Here is a 16,732-nt window from a genome sequence, read left to right on the forward strand (position 1 = left end):
TCTCGAGGGTTAGCTGGTCGTTAGTCTCTTGAGGGTTAGCTGGTCGTTAGTCTCTTGAGGGTTAGCTGGTCGTTAGTCTCTTGAGGGTTAGCTGGTCGTTAGTCTCTTGAGGGTTAGCTGGTCGTTAGTCTCTTGAGGGTTAGCTGGTAGTTAGTCTCTTGAGGGTTAGATGGTCGTTAGTCTCTTGAGGGTTAGCTGGTCGTTAGTCTCGAGGGTTAGCTGGTCGTTAGTCTCGAGGGTTAGCTGGTCGTTAGTCTCGAGGGTTAGCTGGTCGTTAGTCTTGAGGGTTAGCTGGTCGTTAGTCTTGAGGGTTAGCTGGTCGTTAGTCTCTTGAGGGTTAGCTGTCGTTAGTCTCTTGAGGGTTAGCTGGTCGTTAGTCTCTGGAGGGTTAGCTCGTCGTTAGTCTCTGGAGGGTTAGCTCGTCGTTAGTCTCTGGAGGGTTAGCTCGTCGTTAGTCTCTGGAGGGTTAGCTGGTTGTTAGTTTGTTAGTCCCTTGAGGGTTAGCTGGTCGTTAGTTTGTTAGTATCTTGAGGGTTAGCTGGTTGTTAATTTGTCTCGAGGGTTAGCTGGTCGTAAGTTTGTCAGTCTCTCGAGGGTTAGCTGGTTGTTAGTTTGTTAGTCTCTCGAGGGTTAGCTGGTTGTTAGTTTGTTAGTCTCTTGAGGGTTAGCTGGTTGTTCGTCTCAAGGGTTAGCTGGTCGTTAGTTTGTTTATCTCTTGACGGTTAGCTGGTCGTTAGTTTGTTTATCTCTTGACGGTTAGCTGGTCGTTCGTTTGTCTCTTGAGGGTTAGCTGGTCGTTCGTTAGTCTCTTGAGGGTTAGCTGGTCGTTCGTTAGTCTCTTGAGGGTTAGCTGGTCGTTAGTCTCTTGAGGGTTAGCTGGTCGTTAGTCTCTTGAGGGTTAGCTGGTCGTTCGTTAGTCTCTTGAGGGTTAGCTGGTCGTTCGTTAGTCTCTTGAGGGTTAGCTGGTCGTTAGTCTCTTGAGGGTTAGCTGGTCGTTAGTCTCTTGAGGGTTAGCTGGTAGTTAGTCTCTTGAGGGTTAGATGGTCGTTAGTCTCTTGAGGGTTAGCTGGTCGTTAGTCTCGAGGGTTAGCTGGTCGTTAGTCTCGAGGGTTAGCTGGTCGTTAGTCTCGAGGGTTAGCTGGTCGTTAGTCTCGAGGGTTAGCTGGTCGTTAGTCTCGAGGGTTAGCTGGTCGTTAGTCTCTTGAGGGTTAGCTGGTCGTTAGTCTCTTGAGGGTTAGCTGGTCGTTAGTCTCGACGGTTAGCTGGTCGTTAGTCTCTTGACGGTTAGCTGTCGTTAGTCTCTTGAGGGTTAGCTGGTCGTTAGTCTCTTGAGGGTTAGCTGGTCGTTAGTCTCTTGAGGGTTAGCTGGTCGTTAGTCTCTTGAGGGTTAGCTGGTCGTTAGTCTCTTGAGGGTTAGCTGGTCGTTGGTCTCTTGAGGGTTAGCTGGTCGTTGGTCTCTTGAGGGTTAGCTGGTCGTTGGTCTCTTGAGGGTTAGCTGGTCGTTGGTCTCTTGAGGGTTAGCTGGTCGTTGGTCTCTTGAGGGTTAGCTGGTCGTTGGTCTCTTGAGGGTTAGCTGGTCGTTAGTCTCTTGAGGGTTAGCTGGTCGTTAGTCTGTTAGTCTCTTGAGGGTTAGCTGGTCGTTAGTCTCTTGAGGGTTAGCTGGTCGTTGGTCTCTTGAGGGTTAGCTGGTCGTTGGTCTCTTGAGGGTTAGCTGGTCGTTGGTCTCTTGAGGGTTAGCTGGTCGTTGGTCTCTTGAGGGTTAGCTGGTCGTTAGTCTCTTGAGGGTTAGCTGGTCGTTAGTCTCTTGAGGGTTAGCTGGTCGTTAGTCTCGAGGGTTAGCTGGTCGTTAGTCTCTTGAGGGTTAGCTGGTCGTTAGTCTCTTGAGGGTTAGCTGGTTGTTAGTCTCTTGAGGGTTAGGTGGTTGTTAGTCTCTTGAGGGTTAGCTGGTCGTTAGTTTGTTAGTCTCTTGAGGGTTAGCTGGTTGTTCGTCTCGAGGGTTAGCTGGTCGTTAGTTTGTTTATCTCTTGACGGTTAGCTGGTCGTTCGTTTGTCTCTTGAGGGTTAGCTGGTCGTTCGTTAGTCTCTTGAGGGTTAGCTGGTCGTTCGTTAGTCTCTTGAGGGTTAGCTGGTCGTTCGTTAGTCTCTTGAGGGTTAGCTGGTCGTTAGTCTCTTGAGGGTTAGCTGGTCGTTCGTCAGTCTCTTGAGGGTTAGCTGGTCGTTAGTCTCTTGAGGGTTAGCTGGTCGTTAGTCTCTTGAGGGTTAGCTGGTCGTTAGTCTCTTGAGGGTTAGCTGGTCGTTAGTCTCTTGAGGGTTAGCTGGTCGTTAGTCTCTTGAGGGTTAGCTGGTCGTTAGTCTCGAGGGTTAGCTGGTAGTTAGTCTCTTGAGGGTTAGATGGTCGTTAGTCTCTTGAGGGTTAGCTGGTCGTTAGTCTCGAGGGTTAGCTGGTCGTTAGTCTCGAGGGTTAGCTGGTCGTTAGTCTCGAGGGTTAGCTGGTCGTTAGTTTCTTGAGGGTTAGCTGGTCGTTAGTCTCGAGGGTTAGCTGGTCGTTAGTCTCTTGAGGGTTAGCTGGTCGTTAGTCTCTTGAGGGTTAGCTGGTTGTTAGTCTCTTGAGGGTTAGGTGGTTGTTAGTCTCTTGAGGGTTAGCTGGTCGTTAGTTTGTTAGTCTCTTGAGGGTTAGCTGGTTGTTCGTCTCGAGGGTTAGCTGGTCGTTAGTTTGTTTATCTCTTGACGGTTAGCTGGTCGTTCGTTTGTCTCTTGAGGGTTAGCTGGTCGTTCGTTAGTCTCTTGAGGGTTAGCTGGTCGTTCGTTAGTCTCTTGAGGGTTAGCTGGTCGTTCGTTAGTCTCTTGAGGGTTAGCTGGTCGTTAGTCTCTTGAGGGTTAGCTGGTCGTTCGTCAGTCTCTTGAGGGTTAGCTGGTCGTTAGTCTCTTGAGGGTTAGCTGGTCGTTAGTCTCTTGAGGGTTAGCTGGTCGTTAGTCTCTTGAGGGTTAGCTGGTCGTTAGTCTCTTGAGGGTTAGCTGGTCGTTAGTCTCTTGAGGGTTAGCTGGTCGTTAGTCTCGAGGGTTAGCTGGTAGTTAGTCTCTTGAGGGTTAGATGGTCGTTAGTCTCTTGAGGGTTAGCTGGTCGTTAGTCTCGAGGGTTAGCTGGTCGTTAGTCTCGAGGGTTAGCTGGTCGTTAGTCTCGAGGGTTAGCTGGTCGTTAGTTTCTTGAGGGTTAGCTGGTCGTTAGTCTCGAGGGTTAGCTGGTCGTTAGTCTCTTGAGGGTTAGCTGGTCGTTAGTCTTGAGGGTTAGCTGGTCGTTAGTCTCTTGAGGGTTAGCTGGTCGTTAGTCTCTTGAGGGTTAGCTGGTCGTTAGTCTCTTGAGGGTTAGCTGGTCGTTAGTCTCTTGAGGGTTAGCTGGTCGTTAGTCTCTTGAGGGTTAGGTGGTCGTTAGTCTCTTGAGGGTTAGCTGGTCGTTAGTCTCTTGAGGGTTAGCTGGTCGTTGGTCTCTTGAGGGTTAGCTGGTCGTTGGTCTCTTGAGGGTTAGCTGGTCGTTGGTCTCTTGAGGGTTAGCTGGTCGTTGGTCTCTTGAGGGTTAGCTGGTCGTTGGTCTCTTGAGGGTTAGCTGGTCGTTAGTCTCTTGAGGGTTAGCTGGTCGTTAGTCTGTTAGTCTCTTGAGGGTTAGCTGGTCGTTAGTCTCTTGAGGGTTAGCTGGTCGTTGGTCTCTTGAGGGTTAGCTGGTCGTTGGTCTCTTGAGGGTTAGCTGGTCGTTGGTCTCTTGAGGGTTAGCTGGTCGTTGGTCTCTTGAGGGTTAGCTGGTCGTTGGTCTCTTGAGGGTTAGCTGGTCGTTAGTCTCTTGAGGGTTAGCTGGTCGTTAGTCTCGAGGGTTAGCTGGTCGTTAGTCTCTTGAGGGTTAGCTGGTCGTTAGTCTCTTGAGGGTTAGGTGGTTGTTAGTCTCTTGAGGGTTAGCTGGTCGTTAGTTTGTTAGTCTCTTGAGGGTTAGCTGGTCGTTAGTCTCTTGAGGGTTAGCTGGTTGTTGGTCTCTTGAGGGTTAGCTGGTCGTTGGTCTCTTGAGGGTTAGCTGGTCGTTAGTCTGTTAGTCTCTTGAGGGTTAGCTGGTTGTTAGTCTCTTGAGGGTTAGCTGGTCGTTGGTCTCTTGAGGGTTAGCTGGTCGTTGGTCTCTTGAGGGTTAGCTGGTCGTTGGTCTCTTGAGGGTTAGCTGGTCGTTGGTCTCTTGAGGGTTAGCTGGTCGTTGGTCTCTTGAGGGTTAGCTGGTCGTTGGTCTCTTGAGGGTTAGCTGGTCGTTGGTCTCTTGAGGGTTAGCTGGTCGTTGGTCTCTTGAGGGTTAGCTGGTCGTTGGTCTCTTGAGGGTTAGCTGGTCGTTAGCCTCTTGAGGGTTAGCTGGTCGTTAGCCTCTTGAGGGTTAGCTGGTCGTTAGCCTCTTGAGGGTTAGCTGATCGTTAGTCTCTTGAGGGTTAGCTGGTCGTTAGTCTCTTGAGGGTTAGCTGGTCGTTAGTCTCTTGAGGGTTAGCTGGTCGTTAGTCTCTTGAGGGTTAGCTGGTCTTTAGTCTCTTGAGTGTTAGGTGACAGCTTGTGTATATTGGTTACCTGTTCCTGATTTGTGTGTGTGTGTGTGTGTGTGTGTGTCCGTCCGTCTGTGTGGTGACTGAGGAGTACTTACCCTCTTCCTCCTGGGTTTCCTGTTCCTGCTCTTTCTTCTTCCCATCCTTCCTTCCAAAGAAGCTGCTGAAAAACCCTCCTCCCTGCTTCTGGCCGGCCACAGCCTTCTTAGCTACCACCTTCTGCCCTGACCGGATCACCTGGAGGAGAGAGGAGGAGAGAAACAAGAGGAGAGAGACAGGAGGAGAGAGGGGGAAAGAGACAGGAGGAGGGAGGGAGGGAGGGAGACAGGAGGAGAGAGGGGGAAAGAGACAAAAGCAGGAGGGAGAGAGAGGAGGAGGAGGGAGACAGGAGGGAGAGAGGAGGAGGGAGAGAGACAGACAGGAGGAGGGAGGAGGGGAGAGACAGGAGGGAGGGAGACAGACAGACAGACAGGATGTGGGAGGAGGAGAGAGCCAGGAGGAGGAGAGAGCCAGGAGGAGGAGGGACAGGAGAGAGACAGACAGGAGGAGAGAGGGAGACAGACGGGAGGAGAGAGGGAGACAGATGGGAGGGAGATGGGAGGGAGATGGGAGGAGGTAGATGGGAGGGAGATGGGAGGGAGATGGGAGGAGGGAGATGGGAGGGAGATGGGAGGGAGGGAGATAGGAGGAGGGAGGGAGGAGGAGGGAGGAGGAGAGAGACAGAGTTCAGAAACAGGTCCATGGGGAGAACCTGCCACAAAACCTTGACCTGGTTTGTAAAAACCCCAGTAGTATACTGTAGATGCCTCCTGGTTACCGGCTACAACAGATATTATACAAACCTCCATCTGTGCTTGTTGCCGGGCCAGCGTGATGTTGAAGACATCCAGGCTCTTCTCCAGGTCCTGTATCTGCTTCTCTTGGTCCTCTCGGAGTTTACCCTGTGTGGTCAGTAGTTTGGCCTTGTAGGCTGCCCTGTAGGTCTTCAGAGTGTGGCGGTGCTTCCTGATGTTGGACCACGACCACATCTGGTTGAAACGTCTGATGTGAACGTCCAGGATGCTGTTCATACTGTACTTCCACCTGGAAACAGCGCCACACTACCGTTAAGGTGCTGAGATGTAGATCAGTGGGCATGGTTCCCAGTCTAATAAAACCTCAAGCCTAAGTTAAATAACATGGTGAAACTCCCAACACAACATTATCCCAACAACACGTCTGCAGGTATACATCCTTCAATTAGGATTGAAGACAACAACAACAACAAAAACAATCTGAAAAGTACAAATTGTTTTGACACCATCCTGATAAACAGATACCATGAACAACATTGACTAGTACTGCTCATTAGAATGTATGGAGTGGTGACTGGTTGGCTGGCTGGCTGGCTGGTTGGCTGGCTGACTGGTTGGCTGACTGGTTGGCTGACTGGTTGGCTGACTGGTTGGCTGACTGGTTGGCTGACTGGTTGGTTGACTGGTTGACTGGTTGGCTGTTTGGCTGACTGGTTGGTTGACTGGTTGACTGGTTGGCTGGCTGGCTGACTGGCTGGCTGTTTGGTTGACTGACTGGCTGTTTGGCTGGCTGGTTGGTTGACTGCCTGGTTGACTGGCTGGCTGGTTGACTGACTGGCTGTTTGGCTGGCTGGTTGGTTGACTGCCTGGTTGACTGGCTGGCTGGTTGGCTGACTGGCTGGATGACTGGCTGGCTGGTTGACTGGCTGGCTGGCTGGTTGACTGGCTGGCTGGTTGACTGGCTGGCTGGTTGACTGGCTGGCTGACTGGCTGGCTGGTTGACTGACTGGCTGACTGGCTGGCTGACTGGCTGGCTGGTTGACTGACTGGCTGACTGGCTGTTTGGCTGGCTGGTTGGTTGACTGCCTGGTTGACTGGCTGGCTGGTTGGCTGACTGGCTGGATGACTGGCTGGCTGGTTGACTGGCTGGCTGGCTGGTTGACTGGCTGGCTGGTTGACTGGCTGGCTGACTGACTGGCTGGCTGACTGACTGGCTGGCTGACTGACTGGCTGGCTGAGTGACTGGTTGACTTACCAGTGCTTGGCATTTGTGTGTACAGGTACATCAGGTCTGAACTTCCTGTAGGGTCCATTCTTCACCATACAGTCTATAGACTCTAGCAGGTCCACCATGGTTAGGTACTGAACAGGAAGAGACAACATGATATCAGTCTCTAGCAGGTCCACCATAGTTAGGTACTGAACAGGAAGAGACAACATGATATCAGACTCTAGCAGGTCCACCATAGTTAGGAACTGAACAGGAAGAGACAAGATGATATCAGTCTCTAGACTCTAGCAGGTCCACCATGGTTAGGTACTGAACAGGAAGAGACAAGATGATATCAGTCTCTAGACTCTAGCAGGTCCACCATGGTTAGGTACTGAACAGGAAGAGACAAGATGATATCAGTCTCTAGACTCTAGCAGGTCCACCATGGTTAGGTACTGAACAGGAAGAGACAACATGATATCAGACTCTAGCAGGTCCACCATGGTTAGGTACTGAACAGGAAGAGACAATATGATATCAGACTCTAGCAGGTCCACCATAGTTAGGAACTGAACAGGAAGAGACAAGATGATATCAGTCTCTAGACTCTAGCAGGTCCACCATGGTTAGGTACTGAACAGGAAGAGACAAGATGATATCAGTCTCTAGACTCTAGCAGGTCCACCATGGTTAGGTACTGAACAGGAAGAGACAACATGATATCAGTCTATAGACTCTAGCAGGTCCACCATGGTTAGGTACTGAACAGGAAGAGACAAGATGATATCAGACTCTAGCAGGTCCACCATAGTTAGGAACTGAACAGGAAGAGACAAGATGATATCAGTCTCTAGACTCTAGCAGGTCCACCATGGTTAGGTACTGAACAGGAAGAGACAACATGATATCAGTCTCTAGACTCTAGCAGGTCCACCATGGTTAGGTACTGAACAGGAAGAGACAACATGATATCAGTCTATAGACTCTAGCAGGTCCACCATGGTTAGGTACTGAACAGGAAGAGACAACATGATATCAGTCTATAGACTCTAGCAGGTCCACCATGGTTAGGTACTGAACAGGAAGAGACAACATGATATCAGTCTCTAGACTCTAGCAGGTCCACCATGGTTAGGTACTGAACAGGAAGAGACAAGATGATATCAGACTCTAGCAGGTCCACCATAGTTAGGTACTGAACAGGAAGAGACAACATGATAGTCTATAGACTCTAAACAGACGCCTCTAGTCCTTAACTGACAGCTTAATTATATAGTACCCTCAAAACACCAGTCTCAACGTCAACAGTGAAGAGGAGACTCCGGGATGCTGGCCTTCTACGCAGAGTTCCTCTGTCCAGTCTCAACATCAACAGTGAAGGACTCCGGGATGCTGGCCTCCTAGGCAGAGTTCCTCTGTCCAGTCTCAACATCAACAGTGAAGAGGAGACTCCGGGATGCTGGCCTTCTAGGCAGAGTTCCTCTGTCCAGTCTCAACATCAACAGTGAAGAGGAGACTCCGGGATGCTGGCCTTCTAGGCCGAGTTCCTCTGTCCAGTCTCATCGTCAACAGTGAAGAGGTAACTCTGGGATGCTGGCCTTCTAGGCAGAGTTCCTCTGTCCAGTGTCTGTGTTCTTTTGCCCATCTTAATCTTTTATTTTTATTGGCCAGTCTGAGATATGGATTTTTTTTCCCAACTCTGCCTAGAAGGCCAGCATCCCAGAGTCGCCTCTTCACTGCTAGACCTGCTAGAGTCGCCTCTTCACTGTTGACGTTGAGACTGGACAGAGGAACTCTGCCTAGAAGGCCAGCATCCCAGAGTCGCCTCTTCACTGTTGACGTTGAGACTGGACAGAGGAACTCTGCCTAGAATGCCAGCATCCCAGAGTCGCCTCTTCACTGTTGACGTTGAGACTGGACAGAGGAACTCTGCCTAGAAGGCCAGCATCCCGGAGTCGCCTCTTCACTGTTGACGTTGAGACTGGTGTTTTGCGGGTACTATTTAATGAAGCTGCCAATTGAGAACTTGTGAGGCGTCTGTTTCTCAAACTAGACACTCTAATGTACTTGTCCTCTTGCTCAGTTGTGCACTGGGGCCTCCCACTCCTCTTTCTATTCTGGTTAGAGCCAGTTTGCTCTGTTCTGTGAAGGGAGTAGTACACAGCGTTGTATAAGATGCTCAGTCAGTCCATTCAACTAGGTTTTAGTAGGTTTTTAGTAGGTTTTAGTAGGACAAAACAAGCACATAGATGCTCTGATACAGATGCTCAGTCAGTCAATTCAACTAGGTTTTAGTAGGACCAAACAAGCACATTATCAACTACAGGAAGTAAAGCCTTCTTCAAGTCAGCAGAATCACCGCCAGGAAGGTTTGATCAGCTATGTTCTAAGTTGGCGTGTGTCTGTGTGTGTGTGTGTGTGTGTGAGTCTGGTCTGTGTGTCTGTGTGTGTGTGTGTGTGTGTGTGTACCTGTGGTCTGGTCATCTCTACTGCTACATTCTGAACCTCCAGATACAGGCTGGCTTTGGGAGACTTCAGCTCAATCTCAGCACTCGGGTTGATTACCATTTTAGCAGAGGCAAAGATGGGTTTGAAAACTGCATGGGGGGGGAAGAGAGAAAGAAAGAGACAGAGAGAGAGAGAGAGAACATCCTATGAATTCTACTTTAATATGAGACCAGCATCTTGATGGATCATTCGCCCCTCCAACTTCTAGGGTCGGTTAGACTAGACACCGTGCTCATTGGAGAATCTCTAATGAAAGTGTTCCTTAGTCCAGAATTAGCATTCATCTCAATCCTAGAGACTGACAGTCACAAGACGCTCAGAGACAGACAGTCACAAGACGCTCAGAGACAGACAGTCACAAGACGCTCAGAGACACAGACAGAGAGAACAGACTACCACATCTACATCATGGAATCACCAGATTCACATTGGTCTGTCATAAAGCTGTCACATCTGTCTTCTAGGCCACCAGTTCCCTCTGAGGGTTTCCTCATCTTTAGAAGGTTGGGAAGACAGCCGTTTACAGCTAACAGAGGACAATATAGGCCAGTATACACCCTGTATACACCCAGCCAGTATACACCCAACCAATATATACCCAGTATACACCCAGCCAGTATACACCCAGCCAGTATATACCCAGCCAGTATACACCCAGCCAGTATACACCCAGCCAGTATACACCCAGCCAGTATATACCCAGTATACACCCAGTCAGTATACACCCAGTCAGTATACACCCAGTATACACCCAGCCAGTATACACCCAGCCAGCCAGTATACATACACCCAGCCAGCCAGTATACACACACCCAGCCAGCCAGTATACACACACCCAGCCAGCCAGTATACACCCAGCCGGTATACACCCAGCCCGTATACACCCAGCCCGTATACACCCAGCCCGTATACACCCAGCCCGTATACACCCAGCCCGTATACACCCAACCAGTATATACCCAGTATACACCCAGTATACACCCAGCCAGTAAACACCCAGCCAGTATGTAGCCAGCCAGTATGTACCCAGTATACACCCAGCCAATATACACCCAGCCAGTATACACCCAGCCAGTATACCCCCAACCAGTATATACCCAGTATACACCCAGTATACACCCAGCCAGTATACACCCAGCCAGTATGTACCCAGTATACACCCAGCCAGTATACACCCAGCCAGTATGTACCCAGCCAGTATGTACCCAGCCAGTATACACCCAGCCAGTATACACCCAGCCAGTATACACCCAGCCAGTATACACCCAGCCAGTACACACCCAGCCAGTACACACCCAGCCAGTATACACCCAGCCAGTATACACCCAGTCAGTGTACACCCAGTCAGTGTACACCCAGTCAGTATACACCCAGCCAGTATACACCCAGCCAGTATACACCCAGTATACACCCAGCCAGTATACACCCAGCCAGTATACACCCAGCCAGTATACACCCAGCCAGTATGTACCCAGTATACACCCAGCCAGTAAACACCCAGTAAGTATACACCCAGTCAGTATACACCCAGCCAGTATGTACCCAGTATACACCCAGCCAGTATACACCCAGCCAGTATACACCCAGCCAGTATGTACCCAGTATACACCCAGCCAGTATACACCCAGTCAGTATACACCCAGCCAGTATATACCCAGTATACACCCAGTCAGTATACACCCAGCCAGTATATACCAAGTAAACACCCAGTCAGTATACACCCAGTCAGTATACACCCAGTCAGTATACACCCAGTATACACCCAGCCAGTATACACCCATTATACACCCAGCCAGTATACACCCAGCCAGTATACACCCACCCAGCCAGTATACACCCACCGAGTCAGTATACACCCACCCAGCCGGTATACACCCAGCCAGTATACACCCAGCCAGTATGTACCCAGTATACACCCAGCCAGTAAACACCCAGTAAGTATACACCCAGTCAGTATACACCCAGCCAGTATGTACCCAGTATACACCCAGCCAGTATACACCCAGCCAGTATGTACCCAGTATACACCCAGCCAGTATACACCCAGTCAGTATACACCCAGCCAGTATATACCCAGTATACACCCAGTCAGTATACACCCAGCCAGTATATACCAAGTATACACCCAGTCAGTATACACCCAGTCAGTATACACCCAGTCAGTATACACCCAGTATACACCCAGCCAGTATACACCCATTATACACCCAGCCAGTATACACCCAGCCAGTATACACCCACCCAGCCGGTATACACCCAGCCAGTATACACCCAGCCAGTATACACCCAGTCAGTATACACCCAGCCCATATACACCCAGCCAGTATACACCCAACCAGTATATACCCAGTCAGTATACACCCAGCCAGTATGTACCCAGTATACACCCAGCCAGTAAACACCCAGTAAGTATGCACCCAGTCAGTATACACCCAGCCAGTATGTACCCAGTATACACCCAGCCAGTATACACCCAGCCAGTATACACCCAGCCAGTATACACCCAGCCAGTATACACCCAGCCAGTATACACCCAGCCAGTATACACCCAGCCAGTACACACCCAGGTCAGTATACACCCAGGTCAGTATACACCCAGGTCAGTATACACCCAGCCAGTATACACCCAGCCAGTATACACCCAGCCAGTATACACCCAGCCAGTATACACCCAGCCAGTATATACCCAGTATACACCCAGCCAGTATACACCCAGCCAGTATACACCCAGCCAGTATACACCCAGCCAGTATACACCCAGCCAGTATACACCCAGCCAGTATATACCCAGTCAGTATACACCCAGCCAGTATACACCCAGCCAGTATACACCCAGCCAGTATACACCCAGTCAGTATACACCCAGTCAGTATACACCCAGTATACACCCAGTCAGTATACACCCAGCCAGTATATACCAAGTATACACCCAGTCAGTATACACCCAGTCAGTATACACCCAGTCAGTATACACCCAGTATACACCCAGCCAGTATACACCCATTATACACCCAGCCAGTATACACCCAGCCAGTATACACCCACCCAGCCAGTATACACCCACCGAGTCAGTATACACCCACCCAGCCGGTATACACCCAGCCAGTATACACCCAGCCAGTATACACCCAGTCAGTATACACCCAGCCCATATACACCCAGCCAGTATACACCCAGCCAGTATACACCCAACCAGTATATACCCAGTCAGTATACACCCAGCCAGTATGTACCCAGTATACACCCAGCCAGTAAACACCCAGTAAGTATGCACCCAGTCAGTATACACCCAGCCAGTATGTACCCAGTATACACCCAGCCAGTATACACCCAGCCAGTATACACCCAGCCAGTATACACCCAGCCAGTACACACCCAGGTCAGTATACACCCAGGTCAGTATACACCCAGGTCAGTATACACCCAGGTCAGTATACACCCAGCCAGTATACACCCAGCCAGTATACACCCAGCCAGTATACACCCAGCCAGTATACACCCAGCCAGTATACACCCAGCCAGTATACACCCAGCCAGTATACACCCAGCCAGTATACACCCAGCCAGTATATACCCAGCCAGTATATACCCAGTATACACCCAGCCAGTATACACCCAGCCAGTATACACCCAGCCAGTATACACCCAGCCAGTATACACCCAGCCAGTATACACCCAGCCAGTATATACCCAGCCAGTACACACCCAGCCAGTATACACCCAGCCAGTATACACCCAGCCAGTATACACCCAGCCAGTATACACCCAGCCAGTATACACCCAGTCAGTATACACCCAGCCAGTATACACCCAGCCAGTATACACCCAGCCAGTATACACCCAGCCAGTATATACCCAGTATACACCCAGCCAGTATACATGTGTACTAGGTTTCACAGAGAGGATAAGATAAAAGGATTCAACATTTAAAAGCAACATGACGATTGGTTTCCTCTCTTGGATTGGCTGGCTGGTTGCCATGGAGTCAAACGAAAACTTTAATTTAAAAAAATGGATTGATGGAAGGACACCTTTCGCTGTCTTTTGTAATGGAAAGTGTGTGTGTGTGTGTGGTGTGTGTGTGTGTGTGTGTGTGTGTGTGTGTGTGTGTGTGTGTGTGTGTGTGTGTGTGTGTGTGTGTGTGTGTGGTGTGTGGTGTGTGTGTGTGTTCGTGTTACCCAAGGTACATACTATATTGGTAGTCTTTGATCTCTTGGTCCTTGGTACTGATGCCATCCTTCAGCTTTTCCTGGACAGACACAAAGACAAGGAAGAGGATTAGAAATCACACAGACATGTCTCTGGTCTTCTGTAACTCAGTCGGAAGAGCATCGTGCTTGCAACGCCAGGGGCGTGGGTTCGATTCCCGGGACCACCCATAAGTAAAACCTATGTAAAACTGTAAGTCCCTTTGGATAAAAAGTTTACGCCAAATGGCATATATTATTATTATTATATTATGACAAAGTATCTAAGATGGAAAGATCTGTAGCATCAACCTGACGCGCATCTAAGATATTTAGAGATTCAGTTTAAATACTGATGAAACAGATGTTTTGTAACATCATTTGGAGAGTGGATAGGTATCATAGATCCTGTATGAGGAACTACAACACTGACGGTGTTAACCTCTCCTCCCTCATTATATTATAGATCCCTGTATGAGGTACTACAACAACACTGACGGTGTTAACCTCTCTAACCTCTCCTCCCTCATTATATTATAGATCCCTGTATGAGGAACTACAACAACACTGACGGTGTTAACCTCTCCTCCCTCATTATATTATAGATCCCTGTATGAGGTACTACAACAACACTGACGGTGTTAACCTCTCTAACCTCTCCTCCCTCATTATATTATAGATCCCTGTATGAGGAACTACAACAACACTGACGGTGTTAACCTCTCCTCCCTCATTATATTATAGATCCCTGTATGAGGTACTACAACAACACTGACGGTGTTAACCTCTCTAACCTCTCCTCCCTCATTATATTATAGATCCCTGTATGAGGAACTACAACAACACTGACGGTGTTAACCTCTCCTCCCTCATTATATTATAGATCCCTGTATGAGGTACTACAACAACACTGACGGTGTTAACCTCTCCTCCCTCATTATATTATAGATCCCTGTATGAGGTACTACAACAACACTGACGGTGTTAACCTCTCTAACCTCTCCTCCCTCATTATATTATAGATCCCTGTATGAGGTACTACAACAACACTGACGGTGTTAACCTCTCTAACCTCTCCTCCCTCATTATATTATAGATCCCTGTATGAGGAACTACAACAACACTGACGGTGTTAACCTCTCCTCCCTCATTATATTATAGATCCCTGTATGAGGTACTACAACAACACTGACGGTGTTAACCTCTCTAACCTCTCCTCCCTCATTATATTATAGATCCCTGTATGAGGTACTACAACAACACTGATGGTGTTAACCTCTCTAAACTCTCCTCCCTCATTATATTATAGATCCCTGTATGAGGAACTACAACAACACTGACGGTGTTAACCTCTCTAAACTCTCCTCCCTCATTATATTATAGATCCCTGTATGAGGAACTACAACAACACTGATGGTGTTAACCTCTCTAACCTCTCCTCCCTCATTATATTATAGATCCCTGTATGAGGTATAACAACACTGACGGTGTTAACCTCTCTAACCTCTCCTTCTCCTCTCCTGTTTTATAGACATTTGCATTTTCCTGAATAAACCCTGCAGATCATTAATCCAACACACCACATACAGTGGTACAACTGGAGAACAGACATTAATTAACCTACTGTAGACAGAACCAGCCCTCAGTCTGAATACAAACTGAACAGACATTAATTAACCTACTGTAGACAGAACCAGCACTCAGTCTGAATACAAACTGGACAGACATTATGTAATCTACTGTAGACAGAACCAGCTCTCAGTCTGAATACAAACTGAACAACAGACATTAATTAACCTACTGTAGACAGAACCAGCACTCAGTCTGAATACAAACTGAACAACAGACATTAATTAACCTACTGTAGACAGAACCAGGACTCAGTCTGAATACAAACTGAACAGACATTAATTAACCTACTGTAGACAGAACCAGCACTCAGTCTGAATACAAACTGAACATTAATGAACCTACTGTAGACAGAACCAGGACTCAGTCTGAATACAAACTGAACATTAATGAACCTACTGTAGACAGAACCAGGACTCAGTCTGAATACAAACTGAACAGACATTAATTAACCTACTGTAGACAGAACCAGCACTCAGTCTGAATACAAACTGAACAGACATCAATTAACCTACTGTAGACAGAACCAGCTCTCAGTCTGAATACAAACTGAACAGACATTAATTAACCTACTGTAGACAGAACCAGCACTCAGTCTGAATACAAACTGAACAACAGACATTAATTAACCTACTGTAGACAGAACCAGGACTCTGAATACAAACTGAACAGACATTAATTAACCTACTGTAGACAGAACCAGCACTCAGTCTGAATACAAACTGAACAACAGACATTAATTAACCTACTGTAGACAGAACCAGCACTCAGTCTGAATACAAACTGAACAGACATCAATTAACCTACTGTAGACAGAACCAGTACTCAGTCTGAATACAAACTGAACAACAGACATTAATTAACCTACTGTAGACAGAACCAGGACTCTGAATACAAACTGAACAGACATTAATTAACCTACTGTAGACAGAACCAGTACTCAGTCTGAATACAAACTGAACAGACATCAATTAACCTACTGTAGACAGAACCAGTACTCAGTCTGAATACAAACTGAACAACAGACATTAATTAACCTACTGTAGACAGAACCAGCACTCAGTCTGAATACAAACTGAACAACAGACATTAATTAACCTACTGTAGACAGAACCAGCACTCAGTCTGAATACAAACTGAACAACAGACATTAATTAACCTACTGTAGACAGAACCAGTACTCAGTCTGAATACAAACTGAACAGACATTAATTAACCTACTGTAGACAGAACCAGCACTCAGTCTGAATACAAACTGAACAACAGACATTAATTAACCTACTGTAGACAGAACCAGCACTCAGTCTGAATACAAACTGAACAACAGACATTAATTAACCTACTGTAGACAGAACCAGCACTCAGTCTGAATACAAACTGAACAGACATTACTTAACCTACTGTAGACAGAACCAGTACTCAGTCTGAATACAAACTGAACAACAGACATTAATTAACCTACTGTAGACAGAACCAGCACTCAGTCTGAATACAAACTGAACAACAGACATTAATTAACCTACTGTAGACAGAACCAGGACTCAGTCTGAATACAAACTGAACAGACATTAATTAACCTACTGTAGACAGAACCAGCACTCAGTCTGAATACAAACTGAACAACAGACATTAATTAACCTACTGTAGACAGAACCAGCACTCAGTCTGAATACAAACTGAACAGACATTACTTAACCTACTGTAGACAGAACCAGCACTCAGTCTGAATACAAACTGAACAACAGACATTAATTAACCTACTGTAGACAGAACCAGCACTCAGTCTGAATACAAACTGAACAGACATTATGTAACCTAGTGTTGTTATCACTGGATGGTCTG

At 47.9% G+C, this 16,732-nt stretch overlaps 1 protein-coding gene across 3 annotated transcripts in view; it reads right to left on the minus strand.

The window, feature by feature from the left end:
• The window catches only part of vps13c (vacuolar protein sorting 13 homolog C), a 238,197-nt gene that overhangs the window by 176,818 nt on the left and 44,647 nt on the right, over positions 1-16,732 (minus strand). For all 3 annotated transcript variants that reach the window (XM_090223330.1, XM_090223331.1, XM_090223329.1), the window contains 5 exons: positions 13,266-13,323; positions 9,036-9,163; positions 6,609-6,715; positions 5,402-5,642; positions 4,658-4,796 (listed from right to left, as the gene is read on the minus strand). In XM_090223330.1, the coding sequence (XP_090079456.1) occupies positions 4,658-4,796; positions 5,402-5,642; positions 6,609-6,715; positions 9,036-9,163; positions 13,266-13,323 (673 nt within the window). The remainder of the gene's footprint in view (positions 1-4,657; positions 4,797-5,401; positions 5,643-6,608; positions 6,716-9,035; positions 9,164-13,265; positions 13,324-16,732) is intronic.

The sequence above is a fragment of the Oncorhynchus mykiss genome, chromosome 26, assembly GCF_057628025.1.
Source record: "Oncorhynchus mykiss isolate SJ-2025 chromosome 26, ASM5762802v1, whole genome shotgun sequence".
Classification (NCBI taxonomy): domain Eukaryota; kingdom Metazoa; phylum Chordata; class Actinopteri; order Salmoniformes; family Salmonidae; genus Oncorhynchus; species Oncorhynchus mykiss.